Source organism: Artemia franciscana, chromosome 15, assembly GCF_032884065.1.
Source record: "Artemia franciscana chromosome 15, ASM3288406v1, whole genome shotgun sequence".
NCBI classification, from domain to species: Eukaryota; Metazoa; Arthropoda; class Branchiopoda; order Anostraca; family Artemiidae; genus Artemia; species Artemia franciscana.
This window is the reverse complement of record NC_088877.1, coordinates 18,122,272-18,143,514: the sequence shown is the minus strand read 5'-3', so window position 1 is coordinate 18,143,514 and position 21,243 is coordinate 18,122,272. Positions and strand designations below refer to the sequence as shown.

Sequence of the window (21,243 nt, the reverse complement as noted above, 5' to 3'; positions counted from 1 at the left end):
TAAAACAACGCCAAAAATCACAGAATATATCGTCAGCCGGGTAGCGAAGGGTTGTATCTCCACAATCGTAAATTTTCAGAAGAGCAAAAAACCTCACTACTTTTTTCTCCGATAACCGTAAAATAAAAATAGATTGATATAAATTGATTTTACATATAAATCCGTTTTCGTTTTAAGGTTATCGGAGGGGAAATAAAAAAAATTGTGAGTTGTTTTTTTTTTCTCTGTTGAAAATTTATGATTATGGAGATAAGACCATTTGATACCCAGCTGACGATATGGAGAATCACATCAAGACCATAAAATCAGCCACAATGAATTTAGTTTTATGATGGGTAAGTCAGAGGAAGTGTTAAATGGCTGCCTAAGTAGAGAGTCATGTGTTTTTCAGGTATTACTCATTTATTATTATTTTTGTTGCTTTTCCTCTGGCCACTCCAGATTGAAGGGGTGGTCGTGGAAACTTGAGAGGGGCTTATTCGGTTGAAGTTCAAAGTTCTAGTGCCCTTTTTAAGAGTCAAAAGTGACTGGAAGGCAACTGGACCCTTGCGGTGTCTTTTTTTCGCTACCTGATCCTCCATAGTCTTCAATTCATCCGGTCAAAAATTTGAAATAGGGATTTTTTTTGAAAAATTCAAAAATTTCCCGTAAAAACGACAAGGGATGACATGACCCACACGACCCTGTAGCAAGGGGTAATGTAATGTAAATAATGCAAACTGTCATCGGTTTACAGATACACTTTTTAGTAGAACAAGGGGCATATTTGACCTTAGGTGTCCTTCGGCTCAAAACTTTCGGGGGTCACTATCTGTGTCCAAATGATCCCAGATATGCCTGTGCGAAGAGGATGGAGACTAAGACTGCGGAAACGGGCAAATTTTTTTTTGTACCTAATCAGTTTGAAACTTAAAGCCGAAAGTCCTTGAGGGTAGTATCCCCATAGGCACTTCAAAGAGACACATAGGTGGTATACTATTGAAGTTACCTATCCCTCAAGACGTTATTACGCGCAATCAGGTCTTACGCAATACTGAAGTTTATGTGTAACGGTATAGTACACCTGTATGTTACGTAATAGAGTTTGTTTACTTTTGCTGGTTACATAATGGAGTGTTTTTCTGTGATTGCTAAGTAATATATTTTGCTTACTTATGCAAATGGTTTCTTTGGCTGTTATGTAATAGGACTAGTTAGAGTCCGCTAGTCAAACAGGGAAGTCCTGGCTGTAAAATAAAACTGATGGCGATCCAACATTTACAGGTGGAGATGACGGAACCTTACGTGACTTGTTCCGGTGGCCCTTAATATTCCAGCAAAAACTGGTTTCAAAGGTCAACGATGCGTGAGTTGTTTACTTTCTTCCGTAATGAAAAAGAGTTCAGTATGTTAACATCGAGAATATTATTTTTTAGTAATGGATGCTTTTACTTTATTGGATATTGAAAGCGCAAGCAATTGAAAAATGAAACCTAAAGTGCCTAACGCAGCAGTAGAAATTACAAGGGGTAGTCAGCTAACCCTAAAATGGGACGAGATGCTTGCACGGTATGCAATAACATTAAACAGATTTAAGTTGGGAGAACAGTTATGCTTTGCAGCAAAATTTAATATAAATTACAAGACGGATTAAACACAAAAGTGAAATATATTGGAGACAATGATCTGAACCAATCTATAAAAAAGGAGTGAGTATGTTACTAGCGAGAAAGAATCCTTGTTAGTCAATAATCAATAGTGAGAGTGTCAGGATTGAAAATGCTTAGATTTGAGAAACAAAAATCACGCCGAATCTAGTCAATTTGGAAAGAGGTTTGATTCTAGATGATGATTTTCTAGAGTTATCTCTTTAAAGGAAAATATCTTCTCAAAGAATGCTTAATGATGCAATAAAAAAGTATTCTCCATCTATGGACTATTGTGCAAAACTTTTACGTCGTAGCCCAGATGCATCTACCCAATTTACTGACATATTAATTGAAACAAGACAAAAAGATATTGTGGATTTACTTTTGAGCAAAACCTATAAATTCATTTAAGACGGCCATTTAGCATTGCAACACAAATAAGTCGACATTTAAAAAAACCTTTCTAAACGCTTTTAATTGATTTGATCTGTGACGTCACTCGATTACTCCTTCACCTAGAAGACATTAATTGTATTGATGGCGAGTCAGTTTCTTTTTAGCAGTGAGACAGTCAACATTAAAAAAATGTTTTACACATGTCCACTATGTATGTAAACATTGAGCAGCTGGTCATCCCGTGAGAATTGTGCAATTACTGAGGACTATAATGAAAAGCGCAGATTGTGCAATCCGCGTAAATTACATAGAGGATACACAATGCAAATCAATGACTTTTATTCCTGTCTTGTAGATATTCGTGACTCTCACACTAGAGGTTTTCTATGCTACAATTGTCACTATAATAAATTTGATTGATGGGAAAATACTTACCCTGGTATGATTGCTAAAATCTCTAAACGTGATTTCAGATTATTTTTAAGAAACTGGCATCGTCGTAGTTTCAAATTGTTTTGGGAGGAGCCTGGACTACGCTTCAATTGCTGGAATAATCATCACTGTGAAGATCCCTGCTAATATGAGTATAAACTTACTGATTTTTATTCAGATGTTACCGAAAGTGAGGATTGTCACCATAAATACGGAAAAATTTGCTGCAAGTATATCCACGACATCAAAATATGAAATACAATAGTCCATGAAAACCACAGCTTTTGGTTGATAATCTTGTACTCTCTTCCGATTTCGAACAATAGATTTTCCAGTTTGCCCAAGACAGCTTTTAATGTGAGGCGTGTAGAAAACGATATGGTAAGCCAAGAGGGTAGAAAAATTCAACATTCTTCGCTGTTTGAAAGATGCATAGCCAATAACACATTTTTACATTTTACGGACTACTATTAACAATTATAAGGGCATTGTTAACGCTTTGAATATGTTCGAGGAAATCCGAAGGTGTGAAATAAGATTCGTGTTTGGACATGTAGGAATCCAAATTGAATACATTGATAATTGGATTTGTGTTCGTGGTGCGAAGTCTAATAGAAAACTGCCGTCATGGGTAATTTCCTAATAGGTTTCAAATTGATTTATTAAAATTAATGCTATATTCTTCTCCAATTGTTCGGCAAAGGTACACTCTAAACGTACTGTGCTCGTTTGGACAATGCTCATTTCTTGAGTTTCGGACAAATCCAATACAATAATACCAAGAGTTTTCGAAAACATTTCTTCGGTTATATTATTTTCTAAAAGTTGTGAATCTCGATCTAGAGATTGCATTGTCAATTTATATAGGGTCCTGTAGGATTTATCAAAGGATAAATTGTAGAATGGAATTCTATTTACTTTACATACAAGAGATGAAAGTCCAAACATTTCAAATTTATGGGGAAACTTTGTCCACGATCCTATGGCAATAACACTTTTTACAAAGGCCAAAGGCAGTTTTGAAGGAATTTCGCATTTTATAAATGACGACTCGGTTTATGTACGCTTACCCGTACCAATATGTCGTCGATTCGTGATTGTATGCAGAACGAGCAGTTTTTAATTCCAATGGCTCTTATTTCTCAATTGCCAAAGCAACAAAACTCATAGGTTTTTGTTTTCGTAAAAGAAGTATAGCCGAGGTGAGAGATTGTTGCATCAGGAGCAGTGTCAAGTACTTCGCAAAATAAAATTGGACGGTGCAAGTTGTAACTTTATATCGATATTAAAATTCGGAAACAACCATTGAGGTACATTAAATATCCCGTGTTCTATTTTAAAAAACGAGTGTAAATCTTTAGTTGTCGCATCTCTAAGTATATTACTAGTTTAAGTGTCCATTTGAAATTCGTATCCAATAGCCGAAACTCTCGAAAGCTTATATGAATTTGGAGTCATCAATATAAATTGTAAATAACTTGCGTAGTTTGAATGACTATTGCTCGTGCTCAACAATGTTCCATTTGTGTGGACACTGATTTGTTTAAACAAATTGTGTAGCATACAATTTTCATTTGATAACCCCTCGGCTGCACTTCTTTTTTGATTATTAGAACTTTTGACAATCAAATGTAAATCTATAAATGTGGAAGTCAAATCTATGGAATCATCTTCACTGGAATAAATTTGAAAATGTATATTTTCAGAGAAAGTTTGTCGTGGATAAAATTGGTCATAGTCACCACGTTTTACGCTCACATCAACATTTTCTGCATTGAAAAGATATAGAGATGAGGTGACTGAAGGATGAGATTCTTTATGCGGCAGATATGCCATTTCTAGGAAAAGAAATTCTTCTTCGATTATACAATATTTACTCTTGGCTTATTTTTCTTTCTTGACAAGAGGTATGTTTTTCGTTTCTGATCTGAATTGAGACTGATGAGTGATGCGGTGTTTCTACCCCATTTTAAAATTTTCCCACTTTTTCGTGATTTCAATCGCTCGCTAAAGGTTCGTGCACCAGACCTGATGTTTTGCAAAACACTTCTTTAAAATCCTTCCCTTTGAAATCGTGTAGTGTAGAGGACATAAAATCAGCGACATCCGATGTAATATATTTTTTAGCCAAGGGCAGTGCCAAGCGAAACAACTTAAAAACCAATTGCCGAAACCATAAACGGACATTGACGAACGACCTCTGTAATAGTCAATTCTATGATCCAATTGTCATGGTCTAAGAGTAGCAACATAGCAATCAATATCACGACCAACAAAAGTATTTTTTCAATTAGCCATCTCACTGAATGGGTCGGAAATGACATGTACTCACAGGCAAACCTTTTGTTATTTCCAGAGGATCACCCAATTCGAGTAACAAATACGTAGTGTTGACTGGAATATATTGACGGTGCTTCAAATTGTTGTAACGAATGTGTTCATGGGTGGTTTTTCTTCCCAGAACACGTAAGAGAGAAACCTTGGTATTACCGACTCTCAATGTCTCGATAAAAGATGCACAAAGAAATATACAATGTCTGATAAGAAGCCGGGCGGATAGACAGCAAAAATAACATTATCCATCCTACTGATGGTACCAGCGCTTCTACCATTGATTATATTTTGTTTATAACCCAGAATGTCTCAAAGACTATCATTAAAAAAAACCTTTTCATTGTCAATGGGCGAAATAACGTAGATCTCACCCTGTTTCATTGAATAGATAAAGTGGAAAGCGCCATTTTGACAAGCGGAGATTCATCTATTGATTGCACGACACCAATCAGTCATAATACTATATTCTTTGTATGGTAATGTGTTAAAGGGGTATTCAGCCGAGTTAATTGATTCTATTCATTTCTCTGTAACGAGTGGTATATTTAAGAATACAATCAATAAGAGCAACTTTATACCTTCAATCGAATTTGATGGCAGGGGAGAGCTTTGTCCAAAACCCACTTGTTTATTTAAATCATCATAGAGGAGGTCAGAGATCAAATCAATGGGCATTGTGAACGTCTTCAGCAACAATCCGAGAATAAAAATGAGAATTCCATCATAGCCAGCGAACAAGCAACTGTCTCCCAAACCTGTGAGTACGACTCTTTAATAACTTTTCAATTCGATACATTCCTTTGTTTTTAACTTTTTTGTAACTCGTGTTCGTAAAAACCGACACGATTCTCTTCATCTTTCATATTAAGTAGGCGATATGTTACAAGTTTAGTGTCTAAAACTTTTGAAACTTTAAAAAGTTCAGTGTACCACAAGTAATTCCCTTTTAAAATATTAATAATTCGATTGATTCGAACTGTATAGCCAACATTAAATTTCCTTTTTTCTCCTGCCCCTCGTCATTAGAATATTGTTTAAGAAATATGTCAAGTGTATTGCTACTGTGATGAACTTCGAAAGGATTATTATTGGAAAACGATTGATGAGGACATTGATTATAAACCAACATGATTTTATCTAAATCTTGAATTTAGATTTTCAATGCAAAATGCCTCGAGATTAAAAGTTGAATTATTCTTATCATACCTTCAGCCAATGCCACCTTTATCGGAATGTGACTATGATAGAGCATCGTATTATATTTCAATAAAACTTTTTTAAATGTGAATTGACAAATTCACTTCCCCGATCTGTTTGAATTTTTCTATATGAATCTTGTTAAGAGAGATTCAAGAGCTCTAGCAACTTCATCGCTTCTCTTTGAACGGAATGAAACGACATATACATAGCGAATAAAATCACTGATTGCAAGTAAAATATACTTTTACAGGTTATTTTTACGTCTTTGAACCTCGTCTAGACTTAAAAAATCTGCCCGTAATATATGCAATGGAAAAGCCTTTAGTTTTTCGATAATGATTACCGCGAACTCTATGATTTCGATGAAGTGTGTAGACGGGTTCATTCGGTAATAACTCTATCGCCGACTTCTTTTTTCAACTCTAGCGACTCGGGCAAGTGTGGTGGGGAAACTTGTACTTCCTGCTTCACTTACATTTTCAAAAACGCTTTACAAAACTTGAGCCATTTTAAACGTAAACGGAAGATTGTAAGTCTTGCCGTGGACTAAAACTTCACTCTTTTTGTCATCAATTTGTACATGTTAATTTTCAGCGAGATAAGTAAAGAGTCTTTTAATTTGTTCATCATATGATTGAGGCATTAGGTCTGCAACACTTAATAAGACTTTACATGAATCTTCTTCTTTCTGTTTTGGCGATGGTTGTAGTGATGAACTTTGAGGTTTATCAATGACATGCGCTTTGAGCCGTGTTTACGCTTTGAACAAAATAAACTTTTCATCATCGGCAATTGTCTCATTGTTAATAAATTTTCAAGATTATCTTCGAAGTGCTCTTTCCCTGAAAGAGCGAATTCTATTGGCTATTTGTAGGGTTTAGCCACCTAGGGCATAGTTTTTACAAGTCCCAAGATTATCGGCAGTAACAATGAAAAGAAAATACCACCCGTTTGAACAAGCCGTTTTCTTTTAGAAATATTTTCTTTTCAATTTATAAGTTAGGGCATGTACAAGTGAGCGATGTTGCTTTGTTTGTTGCTTATATCCTTATGGCAGTTAGACATAGCCTTCAGTGAAATTTAAACATGACCGTGGTTTTAAATTACCTAGAAAGGAAAATAAATGCCAATTTTTATTTGGTTTCTTCAATGTCATAATAGCAACTAATGACTTTTTTTTACTGTTCACTGGTAGATATGCGGTAATTTCATTGTCAAATATATCAGTGACCAAACATAACTCTTTGGGTGTGTTTTGATTGAGATCCAAAAGAATGTAACCAGAGGGTTTACTCGTAACTTGATTGTACGCCGAGAGTGAAAATTTGTGTTCACCGGGATATATTTGTTTGTTTAAAGTTATAAGAGAACTTGAATCCCGAACAACCCTATAGAAGTATAGTAAGTACAATGCAATGCAAATGGTTTTATACATTTGCTCTGATGAAAGAGATTGTAGAGAGCAACGGTTAGAAAAAAAAACATTTCATGATGAGTCTGGACAGTGAATAACTGTAACATCCTTGAGACCAGAACCGTGAATAACTGAAACATCTCCTGAGACCATTCTTCAATAGATTTAGCTAACTCATCAATAATGAACCACGAGTTTGCTTCATCAATTTTAAACACGTCAAGCCGCCGCATGAATATTATATTTGGTACAAGTCTTTATTTTATCATCAGACTCTTACCACACACTATAGCAACAATAGACGTTCTTCGGATTTTCTAAAAACCTTTCATCTCGATTTTGAACTATTTTCGGTAAAAGCGTTGTTTTGCCAGACATTGAAGGTGCGCAAAGAAATAATCTGAATGGCGTTTATATATATATATATATATATATATATATATATATATATATATATATATATATATATATATATATATATATATATTTGTGTGTATATATATATATATATATATATATACTCTCTTCGCTCTTAAAATACAACTAAAAGAACCTAACCTCAATCTGTTGAGTAAATAATAAAAGAATAAATGAAATACATGTTTCACAACTGCTTCATTCATGAAACAAATGTTTCATTCACAACAAATTTCAATACACAACAAATTTTTAAAACGTATTTCAATAAGCACTTGATCATATTTACAGACATTTAAAAACACTTGGACATAAAAATACACCAAGAAAAGGGTCCCACCCGGAGGGTCGGATGCAACCGAATCCCTCGGGAGGACGCAGCGGCCCCTGCGTCAGTCAGAGGGCACGGCACCCGCTGCAGTGGGCGAAGGTCGGTTTTGGGGTAAGAAACGTAAAAAAGCATAATATTAAGCACTGTAAAAAATATCGATTCCGCCTTGCTCGATAAAATAAATAAACAAAAACAGGTAAAAAACTAAAGAAAAATCCTAGAAAAACAAACTGCCGAGCTGGAGGCTGTCGGGGATAGTGATTGAGAAAAAACTATTGGATAGAAAAACGGACCTCCCCCTCACTAACTGTTGAGCTTTCTCAAGACAGGGAGGTCGTCTATACTCTACAAAAACGTCTCAATCTGAAGTAAGGTAACGACCGTGTGGTAGTACTCTCTCACCGCCCGCGCGCACATAGCCTTTATCCAATATGGCCAACACGACATTTTTTCAACTCAAACGGTATAGTTTTTAAATTTGAAAGAACGAATGACCATGGCACTCGCTCTTGGAACTAAATTATTTTCTACACAGCTCCTATAAAGAATCATGTCGAAATTTCCCTTAACATAGTTTAAAGACATACTTTTGAAGACTATTTTGATATCCTCATTGTGCGTTCGCAAACACTACATCTTCAGGCCTGCAAGCACACCGTGGGATATCAAGTCGTTCCCCGTCTAAGATTTTAAAAATAGCAACTTATTTGGGGCCTAGCGTTTCTTTAGCTCTAGGTAAATGGACTCGTCTTAGTTGGTGTAGTCCGTTCGAGAGCTAATATGCTTGTCATTTTCCAAATCGTCTAGTACATTCTAAATTTTAATTTTTATTAATAACGAATGTTTATCCCCATAAAAGACTTGATTTTGTCCCTCTTACGGCCTTTGGAGCTTACATAGGCTATAATATAATTCCAAAATGAGTTTTCTTTAATTTCTAAATGGCACTGCCAGCGGCAATGTTTTAATTTAAAATTACGCTTCTATTTTTCTATGCAAAAGGACCATATTAAAATACTTTCTACCAAATACAAAAAAACACCCTCAAAATTGTGTAAGTTTGGGTGAATCATCTACATTTCTGTTTGCAGGTAATGCAAGTACATCTCACCCAGCATTTCATTAAAAAACATATTTTTGAGTGATGTATTAACAATGTCCCACCCTCTCACCTCCCGAATCTGTTTTGTCAAGAAGAGTCAGAATCTTGCTGACATAGGAGTGCGCTATGTCTACTGGATAAATATGGATACTATCACATGTAAGAGCATTAAATGTCTCCAAATTCAGATTTAAAAATATACATGTTGCGCAAAGCGGAGTATGCTAAATGAAAATCAGGCTATATAGGGACTGAGCCAGAAAATCTTTGTCCTGCTTCTGTCACATCACTTTCACTTTGAAACTTGGTTTAACTGACTATCAAAGAGTCCCACATCGAAGTCAAGATCCCTCACAAACGCGTCCAAATCAAAGCTGTGGGAAGGTATAGTAATAGGGCTCAACCCCGGACTATAATCTCCCTCACCTTCACTATCCACTGAGACCGTATATGAATTATTACGAAATTGTGTTGGTGGCAACAACACGCTCTCGACGTAAGCCCCATAAAATGTTGGTATATGAACCTAGAAAATAATAAGAGCTTGGTAGCTCATTGAAACACTTTGATTTCATCCTGAGAGAAATTAGTAATTAGTAAATATAAAATAATAATTAGTCTGAAATCTTTGAGAGGGTCCTTGTGACCGTTGGGGTGTATTGACACCAAACTACCACCTAAAGGTGTCATGACAAGAAATTATTCCATACATGGACCCAAAGTGACCCTTTGGGTCCATAGACCCTCGCTACCACGTACAGGGTTTAATGACCAGAAATTATTCCATAAATGGACACAAAGTGATCCAAACCCCCCACAACCAGATAAGAATTTAAGAGCCAGAAATTACGACATAAATGCGAGTAGAGTATCTCCTTTGTACAATTTATATTATAATGTTCTACAGTCTTTAAATACATGCGTTCGATGGTGACCAATTGTACTTCCCAAGGATATCTGTCAGTAAGCAGTTGATCCATACTGGAACACCATTAGCGACCTGGAAAAAGAGAGACAATTGTTACTCCTTGAAACACTCATGATTTTAAGCTGACACAAAATTTATTTTAGGCTGAAAAAGAATATTTATAAGAGGATTAGGATCTACAAATCCCCCTCTTTTTAACAGTAAAAGACTAAATTTTCAACACGTGAATGCATTATTTTTGGAAGTAGCAAGATCCTGGCTATTTCCCTTTATTAACTCGAAAAAATGTATTATTATTAGCTATTTGTCTCTTAGCAGCAAGGAGATATTCCACCCCTTCAAAACTATCTTGAGGGCCCTATATTAAGCTAAAAATTATTCGTTACTTTTTAAAGATGGGAGACATCATCAGTGTTCAAATAGGTTCAGAAATCAGTCTCATATAAAAATTAGTTTTTAGCGTTAAATTTAGGTGAAAAGTCCCTCAAAGCCCCCCTCGAAAACTATCAAGAGGGACCTTTTATTATGCTGAAAAGAATGGATTATTTTATGAACCAACAAGATCCTATTTATTTTCCCATGCTGGAAAAAACAGTCTTTACGAAAAATATCAATAATTTTATTTACCTTAGGGTTGGCACCTTGAATTGCGATCGTTTTCTTGTCATGTTGGAGGGCTGAAGGGGGTGCATTCTCCCTGTTCTGTTGCGGGGCCGGCATTCTCGCCTTACATGGTGACCGCTGGTCTCGAAAGGTCATCAGTACGGGCCAAATATTCGCTTGCCCTTTTCTTCTTTGTGGGTTGGGGGCATAGGTCCGAATCTTCCTTAAATGGCAACAAAATTTTATTTTTTAATGAAGTAAAAAAATATCTCATTTTCAACATACAATTATATAATTTCAATAATCTCGTTTTGTCCTCATACCCCTTTTATTTTTACCAGGAACTTTTCGTCAAATATATATCTGCTCCCTAGCTTAAACTGTCAGCTTTCGTAGTAGTTTTCATGCCCCAAGAGGACAAAAACATTTTTTAATGAATGATATAGAAAAAAGGTTAAAACATTTGCCATTATCAGCTGCCTGGGGCTTCAATTCCAGGCAGATAATTCGAAATCCGGATCACAAGGCAGCAATCAATTCAGAATAAAGGGTTTCGTTTAGACCCAAGTACGCAGATTCACATTTATTTCCTTTAAGCGCGATAAATAGGCTTGGTACGTGCTTCAAAACAGCTTCCTAGGACAAGTCTGTAGACCCATCTCTAAAAGTTTAATTTTCAAAACCTGACTCTTTTCCAAGATAGCAAAAAGTAGGTAAACTAGTTTTTTTTGGGGGAATTTAGGGTACTCTGTTCATAAGAAGCAACTTTTTGTAAGAAAAATGTAAAATAAATAGGGAACTCTAGAGGAAAAATCAACACAATCACCAAACTTTTAGTCTTTAGCCTAGGGTTACATCTGGCCTTATTAAGAGGAGCGGGCTCACATAATAATCCGTTATTATAGCCAAAAGCCACACGCCCTATTCCCTACCATGGAATCCTGCTAAAAAATATACTTAATTTAAGTATTATTTCTTAATTTTAGGGAAAATAATACGCTTTTTCCATTGAAGTGTCACTTCTTCTTTCATATTTACTTTTGAGTTGGAATTTACAGTACAAAGCAGATGTTACAAGCGAACCTTTTAAGCAAGTAACTATTGAGTTATAATTTATATTTGTCCCCCTTTTCGAATAGATCTTGACCAGTTAAATTGGACAGGTATTTAGAAGGAAACACGTTTTCAATCGAATAGAATCTGCGTTTTCTTCCGCAAATAATAATTTTATGTTCAGTCAAGAACAATCTTAAATATATGACACCTTTGCATAGCTATTTTAGTGCTTGAAATTCGTCAATTTCTATACAATGAAGATGTTACAAGCGAGCCTTTTTACCAATTAACTGGCAAAAAATAACTTGTTCGCACCCCTTACAAATAGATGATGACCACTTAAAATGGAACTAGTCAGAATTTAGGTCACCCCTCAAAAAAAAAGAAATAAAAATCAAGAATTTAACGTAGAAAATAACTCATCAATTTGATCAGAAAAAAGGCATCTTTAAAAAAAAGGCATGGTTAGGTACTAATAGAGGGTTGAATTTACCAGTTGGTAAAAATGCACCCTTTCGCATAATTAGCGTAACACCGGCTGTTCGCTAGAAGCTCAGTATTTTAGTTGACTGATGGTGTAATTAAGGGTTTAAGCCACGCAGCTGTTTATATAATTTCAACACTTCTGCTAGAATAACAAGAAGCACATTGAAAATGCAAACGAGAGAAGCACATATTTTGAAGTGATGAACGAGATGAATTTATCTTCGATGGTGTTTTTATGAGGGAGGGGCTGGGGTTTTAGTTACTTATCCAATATAGTCATAGCAGGTCAAATTCTACTATAATGTCCCTCGTTTCTGGTGGGGGATAGTTATATAGAGAGGCTCAGCAGTATATAGCTCAAATCCATATATTAAACTTTCTGGAAGCGAAATCTTATGTAAGACTGATGGGGTAGCTAGCTCAATACCCGTTTTTATACCCTTCGGGAACAATAGAGAAATACCTGCTCCTGGTACAAGAATAAGTAATCATTTTTCCATGAAAAACAATAGTGGATCACGTGATGATTCTGTTTCCTGGCAATAGCAGGACACCCTTTGTTTGTCATATTACTAAAATAACAAACCTTTGTTCCTAGAAAATCAATAGACGTCTAAACTCTATAACGGAAGTGGTCCTAGAAATGACGGAAAAATCGTTTGTTTGCATACAGCAAAATGTTATGTGTGAAGCATGAAAACATAGGGTATATGCTCAATTTGGATCATGTCCTTACTTGGGAGGGGCCCTGAAGGTTTTTTCCTCGCCCCTAAAAAGTCCTCTTACATAACAACCACAGAAATCATATGCATAAGTAAACCAAACCTATTATGTAACAATGAAAGTAAAACACTCTCTATTATGTAACATACACAGTAAACATCGTCTATTATGTAGCAAAAAAATTAAACAAACCTTGTTACACTACATATAGGTGTACTATACCGTTACACATGCACTATAGTATTGCGTAAGACCCAGGTGTGCGTAATAATATCTTGAGGCATTAGTAACTAATAGTATACCCACTTTGTGTCTCTTTAAAGTGCCTATGTGGATACTACTCTTGAGCCAAGAGGAACCTATTGTCCACAAGTGTTTTGGGGACAGTCCCTCCCCCCCCCCAAAAAAAAATACGGTCCAAAAAAGTCTAATTTTTTGCAACATACTTAAGCCTATATCTTTAAGTTCTTGGGGTAAGATAGCCCCAATGAAGAAAAAAATTCCCAACAAACGTTTCTGTTGACTATTTCGTTTGGAAAGGGTCCTCCAAGAAATTTGGCAGGGGGATCATTTGATTAGAAATCGTAAAACTAGAAAGTTCTAGTCCTTTAATTCGTGATCAAAGTAATTATAGAGCAACCATCCTAGCTCCCGTGTAATTTTCTACTGCCTAAAACCCAGTAAACCCCATGATATCCGATCAAATTTTTACCACCCTTGACATCCCCCTCAGGCCAATATAGAAAATCACAGGAGTTTCCAGTACTCATTCCCCCAACCCCCCATCGAATTTCCTGGATGAAGCGCCATTAAACAAAGATCAGCACCGCCAGTTTACACTATGAAGTAAAGTAGTAAACTATGAAGGTTTACACTATGAAGTAACCAAGAAAAGTAGATGGCACCAGTGCCGTCTACTTTACTCGGTTTTTTTACCTCAGCCCCAGGAGTAGTTGACCTAAATTAAATAAGTTACCAATTTTTTACAAGGAGCTCATAGGGATAATTCGCTAGGCCAAAATTATCAGACTTTCCCAAAGGTTCATCTTAAAAACGACGTGCATACTCGAATTAAGAAAAACAAAATGCAATGTCCATCCCAGTTTTCAAACTGCCATATCTTCGATAGGTCGGGAATGGCGTGGGGAATCGAGCTGAAATCTTCAGAAAAAGCATTGGGAGAGGGGTTAATTTTGATCAGGGAAAGAGACAGGGCTTAATCGACAGACACTATGTGCATCAAGGTTGGCAGAATAGCAGATCCGCAATACCTTGGGAATGGCTTGGGGTATTGGACCCAAATTTGAAGGAGGTACTGGGAGGCCTAGTGGACCTTGAATTTAGCTTGGAGGGAGACACAGAGGTTAATTGAAGGACAACCATGTCAGGTTAGGAAAAAGGCATATCCATGACATCTCAGGAACGACTTGTAGGGATCAAGCTGAAATGTTTAGTGTTGGGTAGCAACGGTAATTAATACTTTGTGCTAGAGAGAGGGAAAGAAGGAACTAAAAGACGCATGTCTCCAATAAGACTAATAAAGTTGCCACCATCGACCATGATGGAACTATAAATCTATTTACTGTAAAGACGTTAGGTAAATCAAAAGACAGTATATTCACCCATGCTGTGAAAAAACCGTCTCAACAATATCTCGGGAATGACTGGGGGATGGAGATAGAACCTATAGGAAGTATTTGGTGAGGGCAAGAAGACTGAAAATATTGCGTAATCTGAAAGGGATAAGAGCACCAAAACATAAACAAGATTATAAACAGAACATAAACAGATTATAAACCAAGTTTTTCTAAAAAAGGACCGACATTTTCCCCTTAAAACCATGGAACTTATATGCATAAGCTGTTTGGTCAATGGGACTTATGTATACATAAATAACTTGAAAAAAAAATCTGTTTCGACTAAAAACGCGCCCCAACCCTTTTTTTCTGACCAGCTAGGTGTTGTAATTCTTTTTTGCAGTCCAGTTACAAAATTTCCTAATTTGCATCTCTACAGTCAGCTCAAAGTGAGATTCGCAAGTTTCTTAGGCAATATGATCCCTATTTAGAAAACGTATTTGTAACTAATATTTTCTGTATCAGTTCGTGGCGTCTGAAAATGATTCCTAAAATTTTTCCATCTCTGATAGACTTGTAACTTACAAAGTAAGCAGACAGAGCCAGGTAGACCTCAATGAAAAAAACAAAACTAAACAACAACAATATGTCAAAGATTGGTTGTACTGATTCATGACACCAGCAACTAGGCCAACAAATTTGGGTAATAATCCTCCTTCTCTCATTTATGGGTCTCAACGTGAGTTTTGTCACACAGCAGTGTACTTTTTATTTCTTTTTTTTTTCATTAAACCCGATTGAATCTTGAACTTTCATCCTCCTGAACTTCTATTTTAAAACTGTTATTAAAAACTTATCACAAAAAAATTACTACTGATCGAACTGAGTCTTTAAAGTTCATCTGAAATTTAGATTATAAACCAAGACATTAATTCTGCAGCAGAAAAACTTAAGAAACTCTAGAATTTTCCTACTATTAGGAAATAAAAAGTTATATTTAAAAATAGGCACTAAATATAATAAAACGTTTCCAAACCAGAAGTATTTCGAAGAAAAGTAAAGAGCCAAATTAAAACCTATATCAAGCAGAAATGATGTCATACAATAATTCAAAATTAAACCGAACACAAATTAACATCAATGAATAATCGAAATTCCAAACTACCAGAATTAAAATGAATAATCACATCAAACATAAAAATAACATACACTTCTATAGACAAATAATTGAATACTAAAACCATTAAAAATTAAGGTGAATAGTCAAGTCAAACTTAAAACGAACAAATTACCCACAGAGGACTCCTCCTCCTAAACGTTCCAAAGACCTATCATTTGAACTTTACTGAAAGCAAATTATATTATAACTTTTCCTATTTCATAATTATACCATAAAAAAATAAAAAATCGCTGAGACTTGAAGGAATTAATATCACTTATATCTGAAAATATTTTTTTTCAGTAGTCTTTTTACTACAGCAATTTTCATTTTTTGCTTATATTTTTGAGAGGGGTTAGGGGGTTGGAGCAGGGGGGGGGGGGGTTAAAAGCATCACCCTCATTTGTAAACTCTGATTAACCTTGTGACATTAACTTTTTATTGTTGTGTTGATATTATGAAAAAACACAAAGCCTATTGCTCAGAACTCAAATTGTCTTCAGCAACACAGAAAATTGGAGGTACTACCAGCGCATCCAAAAAGCAAAATATGAATATTAACAGCAGCAGTTGAATCTATATATCACAATATGGTGGTAATAATTTTCCAGACTACCTGCAGCAATAGTGTTATACTTGATTGTATTTACTTCACCTGATGTGTTTCTTTTTTTTATCATGTTAGAAAAGATGAATTTCAATAAAGGCATTACAACTCCTGTCACCTTTCTGGATAAGCCTAAAAATAATATTGAGAGGTCATTTAATCAATATAATTTTGACGTTCACTTTAATTTTAACTACAAGATTTACAATCCTAGTATCAGCTGTATCAAAACATTATAAGTTCTACTAAAAGCATACCTGAAGAGAAACATAATATGTTGACTTCCACATGATTTTTCATCAAATAGGTGATTGTTGGGCCAAAGAACATACATTCATCATCAGGATGTGCAATGACGAACAATGATTTCTTGGAAGACTTTTCCAGGTTTTTATGACTGATCACTCTTCTGTTGTGAAAATATAACAGAAGAATTGAAAAAATAAAAAACAGGAGCCACAAAATCATCTTTCAGAATCTAAAAAAAAAAAAAAAAAAGAATCAAAGCATTTCCACTAATCCTTAGAGAAGTTTTATTAAGTGTTTTTCTTCTATTTTTAATCTTAATTTCTTTTATAACAAAGACATCAATTACAATATTTCTAGAATTTTCATAGATACAACTTGACATCAGATGCATTATGAGATTCAAGTGGAATTTTAGGCTGAAATTAAACCAAAACATTTTTTTTGTCTATAATTCCTATATTTGCAATTACCAAAGATACATTTTTACCAAACCAAGAAGAACAAATGGCTTTGATGACTTAAGATGGACATGGATTTGTATGTTTACAATTGCACTGATCTCAATGGCTGTAGGAAATAAAATAGAGATTCTAAAACTTCCATCTCATTCTTCCCAGCTCCTTCATCAGTTTAATAAAGTTGTTTCTTAAAGCTTATGAACAGTTTTACAAACAGCTTTTGAGATGACAATGTAATAGCATTTGTTCCAAACTTTCTTGAAAGAAACTTGTTGTTCTCTTTTCTTCTGTATGGGAGGAAGGTCTTACAGAAGCCTCAAACTAAGATGATTCTCAGGCTAAATAATTTTTTAGCAATGCCTATTTCACTCAAGTGAATTCTGGTACACAAGTCAGAATAAATCTGATCAATGGACCTCAAAAGACATATTACCATGTGGAACTGCAATAGAACTATGCTTGTATAGAAAAGAGGAGGATGTAATGACTACCAGTAGTGAACATGCCTTAGGATTCAATAGCAAGTCTATGTGCTTGTTAGCCAATTGTGCATAAGAGTTGTTTGAGGACTTTTTAGTTGATTCTCGGAAATGCTAAAGAAAAAACACTTCTGGCCTTATGTCACAGAAACAGCACTTCCAAAAAGGAGCAGATTACCTCATCTCAAAAGTATATGTAACAGAGACAATGCTAGGTAATTCAGCATCCAGAGGAATGTTAGTTTTTGCAGAGTCAAAACCTAATGCATAGATGTGTGCTGCAGAAAACCATGGATGTACAAGAAATGTTTTGGAAGCTTTGTGAAGCTGTATTTCCATTTCACATCTTGTGGACAATATGTCAAATGAATTAGCCAATTGAAAGCCCTGTTTTGCTGTTTTGTGACGGAAAAACTGTTTTCTAGTGTTTTCATTGGATAATTAACTTTCCACTGTAACTACAAAATGCCTGGATTTTTTTTTTATGGAGACCCAGTAAAATGCTTCTTGTTCTGTTATTATTATTTTAGTTCTGGTTAAATGTGATTTTAAGGTAGTGAGACTTCGGTAGATATTCCATGCTGACTGTAGGCCAAATACGATTTTAAAAAATAGCAGTCAAAACTGGGGATAGACAAATCTTTAGTTCATTAATAGTAAGCCAATTAGCCATAAAAGATGCTTAGGTGCATAGGATAGAACTACTTAAATTACCTCAAATCACAGTATGGAGCAAATTAAGGATTTCCATCCTTGTAATGCTCTGTGCTGACTTCTAAAGAACTAATTTTCTTGTCTGGTTGCTTACTACTTCCTGCTTGAGAATTCAGCTACCTCCCAGTTGAACAAGAACTTCTGATGTAGCCACTCTTTGTAAATTTCATACATAAGTGTGAGAGTTGATTCAGCAGATGCTGTATCTCCTGAAGGCTGGTTAGATAGGCTGGCAACTCAGGTTGAAGAAGTGACTTCTTTCTCTAGTAGTACAATGCTGCTTTGGAAATTTCTTGGAGTATTCTTAAGTCATGTGGTGCAAGAGATGGGCAAATATATCAGGAATTGTGTTTTTATTAATAATTTTATGGGCTAGAACCATATCTTTCCATTTTTTTTTCTATATGTCAGCGTGGAAAGTTTTAGATTGTGCAAACTTTTTTCATAATACATTTGCTGCAATCCACTCATCATATTACTTACTCCACACTGCACTTCTTCCAGAACTTCTTTGTCAATTTGAAAAAAGGATATTCTAGCCTCAAGTTGTAGTCAAACCAGAGCCTTGTACAGCTTCATGGATACTCTAGAACACTAGCTTGAGATTGTTCATTTGGTAATACTGTGGGATAGCTAATAAGATAGTACCCGGTATACTGGGACCAGACCAATAAAATATCCATTGCCCTATATCTAGGCATTAGGAGAAGGGGCTGATTCATTATTGTGACAATAGCAATTATTATATTTGGAAAGAACACTGAATGATAAACTGAATCATGTTATTCTTTCACCATCTTGTTTCTATTGTATAACAGAACATTACCACAATTTTACTAACAATTGTGCTTCTAAGTTGATAGTAAATTTCCCTCATAAACCAAACCATTATTGGAGAATTAGAAGCACAATATCTAAAAACTGAAAATACAGCAAGGAAGGGTAGAGGATCCACTACTGCTATTATTTCTTAGAGTAAAAAACTCTGTAGTCATTCTTGTTTCCCAAAAGTATCTTCAGAGATATGCTGGCCAAGCATGGTACACTTGATTGTTTTTTCTAAGCTTTTAGTTCTTTACTTTCCTGCCCAATAATTGTTAGCAAAGACTTATAGTAATCCTGCATGAATATTCCCCTGTGAAAAAACTGCAATAACAAAAAGAGTGGTGCCTTTATATTCCAAAATAAACAAAAGTTTCTATTAATTAAATTTTAATGGTTTCTACCACTTTAGTCTACATTTTAACATGTTTCAAATAATCTATTTACTTAATTGTTCTCATTTTTTCACAACAATACAAAGTGTAGAATACTCACCTTGCTTTGCTTGCATTAGTGTCTTATTTATAGTGTTTTATTTATTCTTCCTTGTATGAGTGATTGCTTGCTTGCTTGTACATGTCGCTTTTTCTTTTTATAGGTGCTTGGGTTATAATAAACAATTAAACTTCTACATGGTGTCAGAAGTAACCAAGTAAAGATGGATTCAGTTCATTGCTCAACACCAACGATCGACTGGAATTCGCAAAACTTGAAACATTCATGGAATAGATTTAAGCAGCATGTAAAATTAATGTTCAGTGCCCCCCTTAGTGGTAAAGCAGAAACTGTGAAATGCTCATACTTGCTCATATGGGTTGGTGAAAAAGGCAGGGATATATTTAACACCTTCACTATTGCTGACTCAGAACAGAATGTATCTGCATACCTGGCAAAGTTTGACACTTATGTGGAACCAATGGCAAACCCCATTTTTGCCAGACACAAATTTCACAAAAGGAACCAGGATGCTATAGAGACAGTTGAACAATATGTAACAAGTCTCAAGATCTTAGCAAAAGACTGCTCATTTGGGAATTCAGAAGATGAAATGGTCAGGGACAGGCTAGTTTTTGGTATGAGAAATGACAGAATCAGAGAAAAGTTGCTTACACAGGGATCAACACTCACTCTAACTACTGCCATTAACACAAGCCGAGCAATGGAAGAAACTCAAGCACAACTACTAACTATGAATGAGGCTGAGCACAAGACAGCTATCAAACAAGAAGTCGATGTTGTGAGCAAATATCCTGAATGCTATATGTGTGGTGGACAATATTCCCGTGGACACAAGTGCCCCGCAAAAGGAAAAACATGCTCGAAGTGTGGTAAGATCAACCATTATGCTAGAGTTTGCAAGAGTAAAACAGTTCACCAGCTAGGAATTGCAGGAACAAGCTCTGGTTCTCAGGATATACATGCATTAGACTTCTCCCCTTGCTCGGGAAGCGAGTTGTATATTGATTCAATTCATTCAACGAATCAAACCAAAGACCATCACATTGATCTGTACTTCAGTACACAATAGAAGTACATCAGCTTCAAGCTTGATACAGGAGAGATGCCAACATACTTCCATTTAAGGAATATGAGAGATGTTGTCCCCGTCCCACAATAAACAAAACCAACAGTATCCTGACAAACTACACCAACGGGAAATTGAACGTATATGGAGTGTGTGAAGCTGAAATACAACACAAAGATAGGCCTGGACATAAGCACAAATTCTTCATGGTCGACACTCAGAAAGTGCCAATAATTAGTAGGCAAACCATTGTTGATCTTGGTCTTGTCAAATTCATATTTGATGTGCTAACAATGCAACCTTGCCCTGATCGAATCAAGATCATGATAGACCAATACGCTGATGTCTTTGAGGGTATTGGCCAACTTCCTGGCGTGTGTAAGCTGACGCTGAAGGAAGGAGCAGTTCCAACAGTTCAACCCCCCAAAACATGTACCATTTGCATTAGAGAAAAGATTAAAGGCTGAACTCGATTGCCTGGAACAGATGAAAATCATTGAGAAAGTTACAAAGCCTAATGACTGGTTTAATTCTGTTGCAATAGTGGAGAAAGCAAATGGGAACCTAAGGATATGTCTGGACCCCGTGGACCTGAAAAAGAAC

At 35.6% G+C, this 21,243-nt stretch overlaps 1 protein-coding gene across 1 annotated transcript in view; it reads right to left on the bottom strand.

The window, feature by feature from the left end:
* The window catches only part of LOC136036126 (N-acetylglucosaminyl-phosphatidylinositol de-N-acetylase-like), a 35,521-nt gene extending 16,634 nt beyond the window's left edge, over positions 1-18,887 (bottom strand). Inside the window, exons 1-2 of the mRNA XM_065718147.1 lie at positions 18,294-18,887; positions 16,651-16,871 (exon numbers count right to left, since the gene is read on the bottom strand). Of these exons, the coding sequence (XP_065574219.1) occupies positions 16,651-16,861 (211 nt within the window). The 5' untranslated portion in view covers positions 16,862-16,871; positions 18,294-18,887. The remainder of the gene's footprint in view (positions 1-16,650; positions 16,872-18,293) is intronic.
* Between the last annotated feature and the right edge of the window lie 2,356 nt (positions 18,888-21,243).